Source organism: Rattus norvegicus, chromosome 13 (genome assembly GCF_036323735.1).
Source record: "Rattus norvegicus strain BN/NHsdMcwi chromosome 13, GRCr8, whole genome shotgun sequence".
In the NCBI taxonomy this organism is placed as follows: Eukaryota; Metazoa; Chordata; class Mammalia; order Rodentia; family Muridae; genus Rattus; species Rattus norvegicus.
The window spans coordinates 94,356,685-94,369,776 of record NC_086031.1 but is presented as its reverse complement, the minus strand read 5'-3'; the positions used below and the strand labels follow the sequence as shown (position 1 = coordinate 94,369,776).

Below are 13,092 nucleotides of genomic sequence, written 5' to 3'. Positions count from 1 at the left end.
GCTGTCTTAGTTAGGGTTTCTATTGCTGTGATAAATGCCATGACTAAAAGCAACTTGGGGAGAAAACAGTTTATATCAGCTTAGGATTCTCAGGCCATAGCCTATTGCTGAGGAGTCAAGGCGAGAACCTGGAAGCAGGAACTGAAGCAGGGCCCATGGAAGAGGACTGATTTCCAATATAACCAAGGACCACCTGCTGAGGGTGGTACTGCCCACAGTGGGCTAGGCCCTCAGACATCAATCATTCACTGAGAAAATGCCCCACAGAATTGCCTACAGGCCAGTGTTATGGAGGCATTTTCTCAGTTAAGATTCCTGCTCCCCAGATACATCTAAGTTTGTGTTAAATTGATAAAAATCAACCAAGACAGCCATCATGCCCAGTTGAGGAGGAAAACTGGTTAAAGTGTACTAGTTTAGAACTTAGGATGAGATCCCCTGCATGAATATTACAGGAGCAACTGCCTACTTTTGGGCTGAATTTAAGGCCTGATTCATGAACTAGAACTCTTAACTAGTATTGTAAACATGGCCCTAGTAAAGACCTACCACTGTTCTGTAAATGGGCGTCAAGCTGTATTCTCCATACTCGCCTTTATACCCACACAGCTATCAGACCCCACTGCACCAGTGTCTCTTTTTCAGTGGGCAGTGGTTAAAACAGAGACTCACGACTGGTCAATGTACAGAGACTATGTAAAGTCCTTGGCTCTAAATGTGACATCTATATCATACTGCTCCCCACAGGGCTTAGAGAACATTAAGGAAGAGAAGGAGGAAGTCTGTAAGAAACGGGGGGGGGGGGGGAGGAGGAGGACTCCACCAGTGTCCTGGACAGACCAGGGCTTTGTGCTCATGAACCCACAGCAGCTGTGGCTGCCGGTGCAAGACCTTCCCAGGACCAAGCCAGTCAAAATTTCAGTGCAGATCTAGGAGGGACTCCCAAGGCTTCACATAGTTAAGAAGCTACTGGCTACTGGGGTTAGAAGAGTCAGTGTACCTCAGGAGTCTTGCTTCTGGTAAGCTGTCCTGGCTGGAGAGTGGCCTTACACACGTACATGCAGGCAGCACTAATTGGATTCAGTGGAGTAATGAAGAAAAAGATATGAAGTTGACATGGGATTCAGTGAGAGATTCTGGGAGGAGTTGAGGGAGACAGTCTCGATAGTTATGATTAAAATATACTGTGTACATGTAGGAAACTCTCAAATAAAACATACTTTAAAAGGAAGAGAAGATATGCAGATCGGAAGACTCCATTAGTTACCTACATAAGCAGAAACACACAGGCTAGAAATTCAGTTCTCGGTTTTTTTAGTTTCTTGGGGTCATTCTTATTCTCTAAAGTGTTGCCCAAGTGTACAGCAATAGAATTTTTAAAACTGAAAGAACATATGTGTATAGGCTTATTATAGCAAGAGATCAGGAGCCGAAGGACACCATGTTCTTTAGGGGAAGCCAGTTATTAGGGCAGGAATGCTGGTGTGATGGATAGTTTTATGTCAACTAAACAGAAGCTAGAATCATCTGAGAGGAGGGAATCTCAATTGAGGAAATATCTCCATAAGATTATGCTGTCAAGCCTAAGGGGCATTTTCTTAATTAGTGATTGATTGGGGGAAAAGCAGTGCATTGTGGGTGGTGCCGTCCCTGGGTTGGTGGTCCTGGGTTCTATAAGAAGGCAGGCTGAGCAAGCCAGTAAGCAGCACCTCTCCATAGCCTCAGCATCAGCTCCTGCCTCGAGGTTCCTGCCCTGTCTGAGTTCTCATCCTGACTTCTTGAATGATGAACAGTGGAAGCTTAAGCCAAACACTTACCTGCCCAAGTAGCTTTGGTTCTGCTGGTGATCATCATAGCAACAGTGACCCTAAGTCAACTGAGGACAGGTACTGACTCATGTAGAGAGATAAACACTCTCTCTCTCTCTCTCTCTCTCTCTCTCTCTCTCTCTCTCTCTCTCTCTCTCTCTCTCGTGCAATATGTAATTTAAAGAGTACAGGGGCTGGGGATTTAGCTCAGTGGTAGAGCGCTTACCTAGGAAGCGCAAGGCCCTGGGTTTGGTCCCCAGCTCCAAAAAAAAAGAACAACAACAAAAAAAAGAGTACAAAAGGAACTGGTGTGGACCAGAGACAATAGCAGAAGTGCCCACTCACTGAGGAATATTTACCATGAGCCAGAGACAAACTATCCACGAGTTTCTGGATGTGAAGCTGCTTGAACTGAGAAGACTCAGAGGAAGTCAGACTCTTGCCCTTCCAGAGCTTTTATTTATGTGTCTATGTGTGTGCCTGTGTGTCTGTATGCACACATGTATGTGCTGTGGAGGCCGGGGGAGGGTGCTCACTCTCCTGGAGCTACAGTTACAGGCAGTTCCCAGCTGCCCGACTTGGGTACTGGAAACCAAATTAGTGTTCTCTGGAAGAGCAGTGAGCGCCCCTAAGCATTGGCCCTCTCCCGCCGGATGCAGACTCGTTCCCTTGCCTGCTCCTATGCCTGTGAAGTGGAGCCTGAACACAGCTCTGAAGTGCCCACTGTGACCCACAGCACACTGCCACAACTCTAATCACATCAAGAACGTCTTTGCTGTTCTGCTACTTGGTTGTTGGGATGGCAACAAATATGTATACAAACTTACAAAGAAAATTTCACCTGAAATTAAAACTCGATGAGATCACTAATTTAATTACAGATGAATCATGTATTATGTAGAAGTTCAAAAAGCCAAATAAAACACTGAAAATGAAATTAAATAACGAACAAGAACAAACAACCTGCCACAAAGCAGACGTTTCCGTGCCAGTAACAATACAAACTGAACACATTAAAAAATGCAATGCTTGAACAGCCTAGTAAGTCACCAGTGGAAGGGGAAGCCCTTGGTCCTGCCAAGACTGAACCCTCAGTGAACAGGATTGTTGGGGGGAGGGTGGTAATGGGTGGAGGATGGGGAAGGGAACACCCATGTACAAGAAGAGGTGGAAGGGTTAGGGGGATGTTGGCCTGGAAATCGGGAAAGGGAATAACAATTGTAATGTAAATAAGAAATACCCAATTTAATAAAGATGGAGGAAAAAAACAAACAAAAAAACCCCCCAAACAAATAAAAAAAAATGCATTGTTTCAGCAGGCTGACAGTCCTGGGACCTTCTCAGCAGCTAGCCTTGCTTATATTAAGTACTTAATAAAACCCAGTAATTCAAAGTATTACTTTAAGTCCCACAATAAAACTATGAGAGAACTCAGTAAGTCTTTCAGGTTTAAGTATTTCAAGCCATCAGACAAAATAACAATAGTGAAACACCAGAAATTTACCTATTAAATTTAGAAATATCAACAGAATGGATGTGACTCATGTATCACAGTAATTTTAATTATTCTGATTAGCATATGAAACTTAACAGAAATGCATAATGTGAGGAAAACTAAACAATATTACATCTATGCAATTATTGCCCCCCACCAAAACAAACAAACAAACAAACCCCAAATAGCTGTGGACTGCCCTGGTGCTGTTCCAGTTCCCCAAGAGGGGCTGCCCTGACAAGGAGTGAATGACATCTCAGGTGACTTCACCTGAACCTTCTCCCCATTTTAACTTGTAAAATAAAGGCTAGAGCCAGTGATTGGGCAGTGGAAAGGAAAGGAGAGCTGAAAGTTTTAGAGAGAAGGAGAAAGAGGAGGAGGAGAGAAGAGGAGAGGAAGGAGAGAGGGGAAGACAGAAGAGGAGGAGGAGGAGGTGGAAGGAAGGTGGAGCAGAAGCCCGTGGCCTGGAGAGACCATGAGTTATAAGGGAGGGATCCCTAGCTGGGAAGAGAGTAGTGCAGTGGTGGATCTGCCCAGTCTAGGTGTGCAGCCTGTGTTCACACTGATTGAGTTGTGTTTTCCTTGCACGGGATTATCTGGGGTGGAGATTTGCCACAACACCAAACAATAAACTAATACTGGAAATGACAGTGTAAGACAAACAAAAAGTCTAGATATTAAAACAAGCAAAAGGAAAATATAATAAAAATATTATTAGTAGCAAAAAAACACACAAAAACATGATGGTAACACTCAAGAGAAATAAGAAACAGTGAGATAGTCCTCATTTTAATGAAAAAAACCTCACGTCTTTATAAATATATAGAAAAGAGAAAAATGCCTATGCTTTCAATATTTTCCATGTTATTTTCCATGTAATTTTAACTTTAAAATGCCCTTTTCAAAGGCCACAGAAGGACTGGGCATAGAACAGGATGAAAAAAAATGCTTCTCATCTGTGAAGAATAAATTCAAAATAGCCAAGAAAACACTGAAAAGGAAGTGATAGGAATAGTCTTTAACAGTTATTACTGTGTGTACACCTTCGCCAACTGAGTTAACTGAATACAACATAGAGAGCAGCCGCAATTAATGGCAATAGTTAATTAAATGGAACTGGAATCACCAGGTTGCAATGCAAGAAGGAAACAACATTTTACACCACACACCCAGGACAAGCTGAACTTTGAAGTAACAGAAGAAACACTGAATAAAGAGAAATAATTAAGTTTTACAACTGAAAAGTACAATTATAAGACAATTGAAGGACTGAAGGTAGATATTGAAAACTAAGAAAAAGAAAATTTTTTGTTGTGTAAAGAATTTATATCAATTGATAAGGAAAATATTAGGACTGTAAAATTAAATGGGCAAATAGAAATTCTACAGAGAAAGTAGTTTATAAGTAAATCAAACCAAGAAATGTAAAGAACTATGGTAACTTTTTGGCCTTTCATATTTTCAAAGATCTGCATTTATGTGTTTATTTCATGTATTTTTCAAAAGAATGTAATAAAGGAAAAGCACGTGAGTGTCACGTAAAACCATCCCATCACAGAAGTCGGGGCTGGGTAGCTGGCTCAGCAGCTGCGAGCACTCCTGCTCCTCAGGACCTTAATTCCTGAGCACCCATGGTGGCTCAGGAGCGCCTGGAACTCTAGGTCTGCGGGATCTGATACCACTGCTGGCCTCTGTGGCCCTGCATGCAGTGCTATACTTAAAACACATGTAGGCAAAGCACTCAGCACATTGAATAAAAACTTTTAAAAAAAGTTTTAAAAGTTCATCATTTAACTGTAAAGTATTGACTATATTCTTCTTGAATGATTTATAATCACTGAAATTATGAACATATCATTTTTAGTAGTGAAAATACTTTCTACAAAAAGTAAAAGTGTCCAGCATTAGATTTTCCCCCTAAAATTCAATGTTGAAGACCTAAGCACCCAGTAGTTGAAGATGAGGCCTGATTTAAAAACGGTGTCTTTCAGAAGGAACTGAGTTAGTTAAACAAGGTCTTTAGGGTCCCTCGCCCAGTATGAATGTGCCCTACAAGAAAGGGGGGATGACACGGAGACAGCGGCAGGGGAACTCCACAGAGTGTGAGATATACCCTGTTCCGTCTAGTTAAAGGCTTTCCAATTGTGTTAATCTTCTCAAATAAATTTGAGGTCATTGACTTGATCTCATGATTTTATGGTTTTTTTTTATTTGTTTGTTTTGAGACAGGAACTCATGTAGCCCAGGCTGACTTTCGACTAACTCTGTACCCAGAATGACCTGGCTCTCCTCTTCCTCCTCCTCTGCCTCCTCCTAAGGGCAGAGATTGGTGTGGCTGCCACCCTCAGCTCCTCATCAGGGTTCCTTTCCTTCTGTTAGCTCTGAGTTTAGCGTGCTTTTTCACCCCCTCCTCCATTCTGCAAAGCATCATTAGGCTACTGATTGAGGCTTTATTTTTTAAATGGGCATTTAGAGCTGCAAGTCTCCCTGGGAACACGGCCTTCTGAGGTGATACAACTCCAATGTCATCCTAATTCCCCTGTGTGTGTGTCACTGTTTCAGGGTGTACTGTTGAACAGCCACATATTTTTGAGTACCAAAGTTTTTCTTCTGTTGATTTCAAGTTCCATTCCTCCGTAGCTAGAGACTCTTTATGGAATTCAATTTTTTTATATTCACTGAAGATTATTTTGTGGCCTAACCTATGACCAGTTCTGGAGTTTACTAAACATACTTAAAAAGGATTTGCATCCTGTTGAATAAAAGCTCTATATATCTCTTTTAGGACGAGCTGATCATAATGTTTAATACCTTAAATTTTATGATTATCTGCACACTGCAAGAAGTAGGCTTCCTACTACACCAGCTTTTCTCTCCTCGGAACTGTTAAAAGTCATTCATGTCCATTTGCAGCAGTTCTAGAAATAAACCACAGAGCTCTGTACACCAGGCAAGCATCCTGTCACTGAGCTTTCCCCTCTCTGTGTACTTCTTTTGTGGAAAGGTCTCATAAGCTGTTCAGGCCTTAAGCATCAACCCTTTCCACCTTTACCTCCCAAGTACCTGAGACTACAGCACAGTGCCACTATGCACCACTTAATATTATTCTTACTGGAATGAAGTCTTACAATCCCTCAAGGAACTACAAGACGGTTTAAAATTCTATTTATGTGCTTTTTACAGAAAGTCCTATTTGACTAGGTACTGTGGGGAGAAGCTGGAGTCCTGAGTAGATGTATGTTACTGACTTGAGCATGTCATGTCAAGGACCCTAATTCCTCAGACGATGGAAATGGAGACAAAGCCTTTTCCTGGTCAGGGTGAGAGGAATGGCCAGGCCTTCCTCTGGTCAGAGTAAGTATTTCTAAATGGCTGATTGTACATAAAGCCAATGTATGCAGAAACTATCAAAGACAACTTCCAGAATGACTGAAGCCTGAGACTGTTTCCCTACTAAAGCCAGCTAGAACCTTCCTTCTGCCTTCCTTCTTGAGTGTGTTGTAAAGTGCCAAGTTTTCCAGCTGCTGCTGCTGAAGTGTTACAGGGACTCTGGAGCAGGGCCAATGGTTCTGTCAGGACTTGCCCCTCCCCATTCCCTCTGCCTTGCTAAAAACCATTAGATGACATCCCTAAAGCTAGTCCCCAAAGTCCATTAGATGACGTACCTAAATCTAGTCCCCAAAGTCCATTAGATGGCATCCCCAAAGCTAGTCCCCAAAGTCCATTCCCTTTTTTGACTACTTCCTCTTTCAGAAGCTGACTACCAAGTTCTAGCTATCAAAGTATTGGAAGTCCAGCAATGAAAAGCCCCCTTTGGCTGCCCTGATCAATATTCCCAATCAAAATTAAACACCTTATCTTAACTCAGTGTTTCCTCCTTTACCTTTGTAAACCACCACTTGCCTATGGACCGCATCTGTCTCCTCTCTGTCCAGAGGTAGTGCTTTGTCCTTCCTCTCCCCTTGGTCTCTTCCCTTTTTCCTTTGTCCTCCATCTCCTGTCTTTGTCTCTTATTCCCTGCTCTCTGTCTCTCTGGAGCAAATAAACCTCTTTGTGTTGAGAACTAGGTATTGGGTGTTTTGTGGTGATGCTGGTTCCTTTAGGTGTGCCCCCATCAGAGCTGACCCCTGCCTCCAGCTTTTCTGTTCTTGGTTCTCTATCACCCTAGTGCAGGTTACAGCAATGTGGTAAAATAGAGAAGGTTAGTGAGAACAAATGATTTCAAGTCTACTGGAAGGACATCTACACTCATGTATTGATACTGTGACATCCTCATATAAGTGTCACACAGAACAACATTCATATGACGCTAGTAGAGTATCACACCAGTAACCCATTTCCAGCTCCTTCAGCCAGAAATACCCCAGACTTTGCTGGCCTAACTCCTACTTTTACTTTAAGACAGAGGTCCTCCAAACCATGATTTCATGGGTCAATGGCATCTTAAAAAGAACTACAGAACTGATAATATAATTACCCTATTTATACTTTATCAAGTTAAGATATTGAACCCAACGACTATTTCCATTACAGTTCTTATCACCTGATATCATTGTCACTGTATATTATCCATCAAATGATGTGGAATCTCAGAATAAAGACAATATTGGCCCCAGAGGGTAAAAAAAAAAAAAAATATATATATATATATATATATATATATATATATATATATATATATATATATATATATGATAAGTAAAACAATGCTAGAAAGACAAGAATGCTGTGAGGGGCTAATGTTGATCCTGAACTTGCCTGGATGATGACCTTCTAGGTACTTCTAGGTGTTTGTAAGAGCAGCTTTGATTCAGGCAGATCATGAAGGCTCTGCTCTCACACATGTATTGATCCCTGGATGGATTTGCCAGGAAGGGAGTGGAGAGAACGAAGTGGGGCCTAGTTGGAAGGAGGAGGGCACTAGGGAGGAGCCGTATTCTTGAGGGCGGTTTTGGCCTGCTCATCCTATACTGCTCACCCTATACTGCCCCTTCCAGTGCCTGAAGGAAAGTGCAGTCTCTTTCTTATGCTCCCACCACAGTGCTCTGCCTCAACAAAGGTCCAGAATCAATAAACCAAGTCTTATAAGTGAAATTTCTCAAATAATGAGGTAAAATAAGTAAATCCTTCTTTTACGTTGTTTTCTTATGTATTTTGGTCACAGTAGTGAGAAAGCTAAGCAAAATAAATGCCTAAGACTTCTAGGGTGCACTCTAGTCCTTCTGAATTAAATAAAAGAAAGATCAGAGTTCATGCCTCTTCCAGCAGAGGAGAATGTTATTTGCAAACTCTGACACTACGTCACTATGGTTATGGCTAAGTCTACCACATGACTAATTCACTGAATAGCAAATGTATTAAAAATATTAAACATGATAATGTACACACACAGATTAATAATGCATTTGTCTCTGTTGGGAATAAACTAGACTACAGTTCTGGTGAGGAAACGGATCTGAGTCAGCCATTAACCCAGACTCAGCTACTACAAGGATTCGGAAGCAGCAAAGGGACAAGACTTTCTAAGACGCCACTCAGTTGCCTCTGATATTCTCTTTAAAGGCTGTGAGACCATCACTGTGCTAAAGATTACTGAGCACCATGAGGCGAAAGCTTGCACATGTATTTATATACCCCAGGCACAGGAGCAACAGATGACAAAAACAAAACAGGAGAAAGTGTTCCATTCAGTGTTACACAGCTAGTAACTGTCTAGTCTAGAATTTAAAACTAGGTCACCTACTGAGAACTGGCTTCTCTTGGGTCACTTATAGAACAGGGAGGTGGCATGAAGGTTAATCTTGACTGTCAACTTCATGGGCTTTAGAATTACCACAGGAACAAACCTTGGTGCTTGTTCATGAGCGAGTTTCAAGACTGGATAAACCTAGGTAAGAAGACCCACCCTAAATGGAGTTCCAGACTAAATAAACAGAGAGGATGTGTACCTCTGTAAGGGAGATGAGGACCAGCGTTCATCTCTCTCTACTTCCTGACTGCAAATGCAGTTACACCATCCTTGCCGTGATGAGCAACACCTCAAATTGCCAGCCAAAATAAAGGCTTCTTTCCCTAGGTTGCTTAGCTAGCTATACTGTCACAACCAGAAGACAGGGACAGACAGAGAGAGCCTCTGAATCTTATCACCCACCTATGCAGACCACCAGGCCAACTTGTTCAGGTTGGCAGTCCTTCGTGGATGCCTACTCTTCACTGAACAGCTGAATGTGATTAGCGAATGTGTATCAGCTTCCTACCAGTAAGAATGAGCACTAAGAATACTGGACTGCAAGCATAGGTAGTGTCCATTCTTCACCAAAGAGCAATAAGCAACACTCCTTACTAAGCTTATGCAGAAGCAGCTTGATAAATACCAACAATACCTTCAGTCCCTCCAATTCATTTTCCAGCTGTTTAGAATAATGTTCGCTCTGCTCTCGGAGCTTCCGGTCCTTTGAGGCTTCAGCAATTAGAGCTTCAGTGTGAACCTCCAGCTTTAACACAGAAGGAAATACACAGACTCCATGTTAGCTTCGGAAAAGCACCTTTCCAAGGGAGTGTAGAGCTTGAACTGCAAGATTCACAGTAGTTAATAGTACCGAGCTACAAAGTGACTTTTTCAAACCTTAGACTGGAGCGCACATTACTTCACTAGGCTAAGTGTAGTTTAAGCACAGACATTATGGAATTTGCCTGGCTACTGACCTCTTTCTTGGCTCTTTCTGCTCTGCGAAGCTCCTGCCTTAAGCTCTCAGCTTTTTGCATCACCAGGTCCACCTCTTCTTCCTTATCTCGGACATGGCGAGCAAGTTTCTGCTTTTGGGTGTGCAATTCTGTTAGTCGCTCATTGATCTCCATGAACTCCTGCATGGCCAGTTTCCTCTGACAGTGTGCGTCTTTCAGCTCTTTGGATTGGTTTTTTAATCGCTCACTAGCCTGGACTAGTTCCTACAGTTTTATAAAAAAAAATATATGTTACCAAATCTGCAACCTAGAGACCAAATTTGGCCATCAAAATAGCTATTATTAACTTATGAAGAGCCAAAATTATTTACCTCAGGACAACACTGAAGGACATGGACTACTTCTAAAGACAGTAAGGGAATGCAATGATAGCTTGTTCACCTTCTCAAACTCTAATTCAAAGTTTATTTGTATTTATGTGTATGTGTGTTTAGTCTGTATTATGTATGTGTACCATGTGCACACAGAACCTATGGAGTGTAGAAGAGGGCTTCAGAACCCATGGAACTAACATTATAGGTAACTGCTAGCTCCCACATGGGTGCTGGGAACTGAACCTGAATCCTCTCCAAGAGCAGCTGGTGCTCTTAATCAGTGAGCCAATTCCAGCCCCAAGTCTAAATGTTTACACTGACCTGGCAAGTGCAAAGAGGCAGCTGAAGGAGTAGAATGTACAAATATAAACTATGTTGCTCAAAATCATTTATAAAACTTAACAAATATTTAGGAGATTATTTTAAATTCAATTGAGTAATTACAAACATAAACAAATGCCTTTCTTACTGAGAAAAATAAGCCCTAGACAAATAACATGGAGAAAAATCTCTTAATCTTAGCTTCCTGATTTAGAGGTGCTCTGCAGACTCAGGTCAGTGTAACTCCCTGCCTCCCAGGGAAGAAAATGTGCATCACCTCTGGAGGAAGGAAATGCGGCTCGGCCACACATTAACAGCAATTAAACGTGAGCCAGCACCCACAGGTTTCCAAAGAACCAAAGATCAAAACCAGTATAAGGAACCAATGGCAACAACAGGAAACAGAACAAACGCCAGAAGTATTTAGGTATCATTAGAGTGATATGCATGAGATGTATGAAGAAATAAAAGGAGTCCTCATAAAAATTTGGAAATAAGAAAAGGCTAATAAAAAACTATCACACGGGTGTATAAATGAATCCAAAAGACATTTAGGCATGAAAAAATATGTACACATCTTGTCTTAGTCAGGGTTTCTATTCCTGCACCAACATCATGACCAAGAAGCAAGCTGGGGAGGAAAGGGTTTATTCAGCTTACACTTCCACACTCCTGTTCATCACCAAAGGAAGTCAGGACTGGAACTCAAGCAGGTCAGGAAGCAGGAGCTGATGCAGAGGCCATGGAGGGATGTTACCCTTGCTCCCCCTGGCTTGCTCAGCTTGCTTTCTTATAGAACTCAGGACCACCAGCCCAGGAATGGCACCACTCACAATGGGCTGGGTCCTCCCCCCTTGATCACTAATTGAGAAAATGCCTTACAGCTGGGTCTCATGGAGGCATTTCCTCAAGGGAGGATCCTTTCTCTGTGATAACTCCAGCTTGTGTCAAGTTGACACACAAAACTACCCAGTACACATACACATATAATATAGGAATCTTTATAAGAAATATAAATATAGAAAAGGAAAACCAAAACTAAACCCAGAAATGTGTAAAAATGAAACTAGGTAACATTATAAAAACTAAAATCTCTAAAGAAATTTGGGGTTGGAGAGGTGGCTCAGCAGTTAAAGGGCACTGGTTATCCAGAGGACCTGGATAACCCACATAGGACAGCTCCAACCATTTGTACTTCCAGTTCCAAGAGAAATTATGCCCTCTTCTAGCTTTCTTGGGCACCAAGCATGCAAATAATGCTGGCAAAACACCCATACATGAAAAGTGAAAAATAACAAAAGAAAGAAAGAAAGAAAGAAGGAAGGAAAGAAAGAAAGAGAGAAAGGAAAGGAAGGAAAGAAGGAAAGAAAGAGAAGAAAGGAAGAAAGAAAGGAAGATAATTAATTGGTGTGGGGCAGTGTGATAGCTCGGTGGGTGAAGGACTGAGTGGGGAGAAGTAACCTGCACATTGATAATCTGACCGCTACACCCACACCTAACATATGCAAACACATGCACATGAATATTCATGTGTGCATACATGCATACACACAAAAATATAATAAATCTTTTTTTAATTGGGGTGGGTGGGAGAAATCAAGTTATATTCTGCTCTCAGAAAAATGAAAAATCGATAATCAAATTCAGAAGATACAAGTGGTATGAGAAAGAGTTGAAAAACTTTCTAAGAGATAAGAAATTAATACTGTACACTCAGAAAAATTACTCCAAAATCTATTGAAAACTGACAAGAGGTTGCCATTTCTGCACTAAAGGGAACTCTACACCTTTATCTCAGGATGAAGGTTTTAGACTGACAATGGAACACACAGCAAACCAAGGACTAAGAACCTCGTACACATGTATGTGAAGAAAAGTCACATATCATAGTAAACGCCTGATTTATAGTTACTAATAAATATACAAATCAAATATCTGTGTATACTGCACATAAATTGCAAAGAAGTAACACAACTATAGGCCCTTAAGAGTTTCAGTGGCTAGTTAATATATTTAGATTTTGTTAATATGAATAGCAAAATTCAAATGCAAATACCAAAGATCAGAAGTAGCAGAGTGTAAAACAAAAAATAAAAAACCCAAGCAAAACAAAAAGAATTATGGTATCATAGTAATACACATACACTTAATCCTGATGAATTATACCTCAAAATGGTTAAGATAGGAAATGCTATGCTATGTGCATTTTGTTTTTTAAAAAGGACACAAAATGATAACTAAAAAACAAAACAAAAAAAAGTGACATTAGTAATGAGTATAGATATGAAGGGCCAAACTCACCAGGTAAAGGTAATTTGTTATACCAGATAAACAAAATCTAGACCTTAGCAGAAAAACCAGTGTTAGGAATAGAGAATATTACCAAATGATTACATCACTCAACAGGAGG

At 41.2% G+C, this 13,092-nt stretch overlaps 1 protein-coding gene across 21 annotated transcripts in view; it reads right to left on the bottom strand.

The window, feature by feature from the left end:
• Cdc42bpa (CDC42 binding protein kinase alpha) overlaps positions 1–13,092 on the bottom strand; it is a 220,323-nt gene that overhangs the window by 65,905 nt on the left and 141,326 nt on the right. For 16 of the 21 annotated variants that reach the window (XM_039090235.2, XM_039090251.2, NM_053657.2 and 13 more), the window contains 2 exons: positions 10,009–10,251; positions 9,687–9,797 (listed from right to left, as the gene is read on the bottom strand). The exons of 2 other annotated variants lie outside the window; for them this stretch is intronic. In XM_039090235.2, coding sequence (XP_038946163.1) covers positions 9,687–9,797; positions 10,009–10,251 — 354 coding nt within the window. The remainder of the gene's footprint in view (positions 1–9,686; positions 9,798–10,008; positions 10,252–13,092) is intronic. 3 more of the 21 variants (XM_039090262.2, XM_063271957.1, XM_039090266.2) reach the window with 1 other exon arrangement.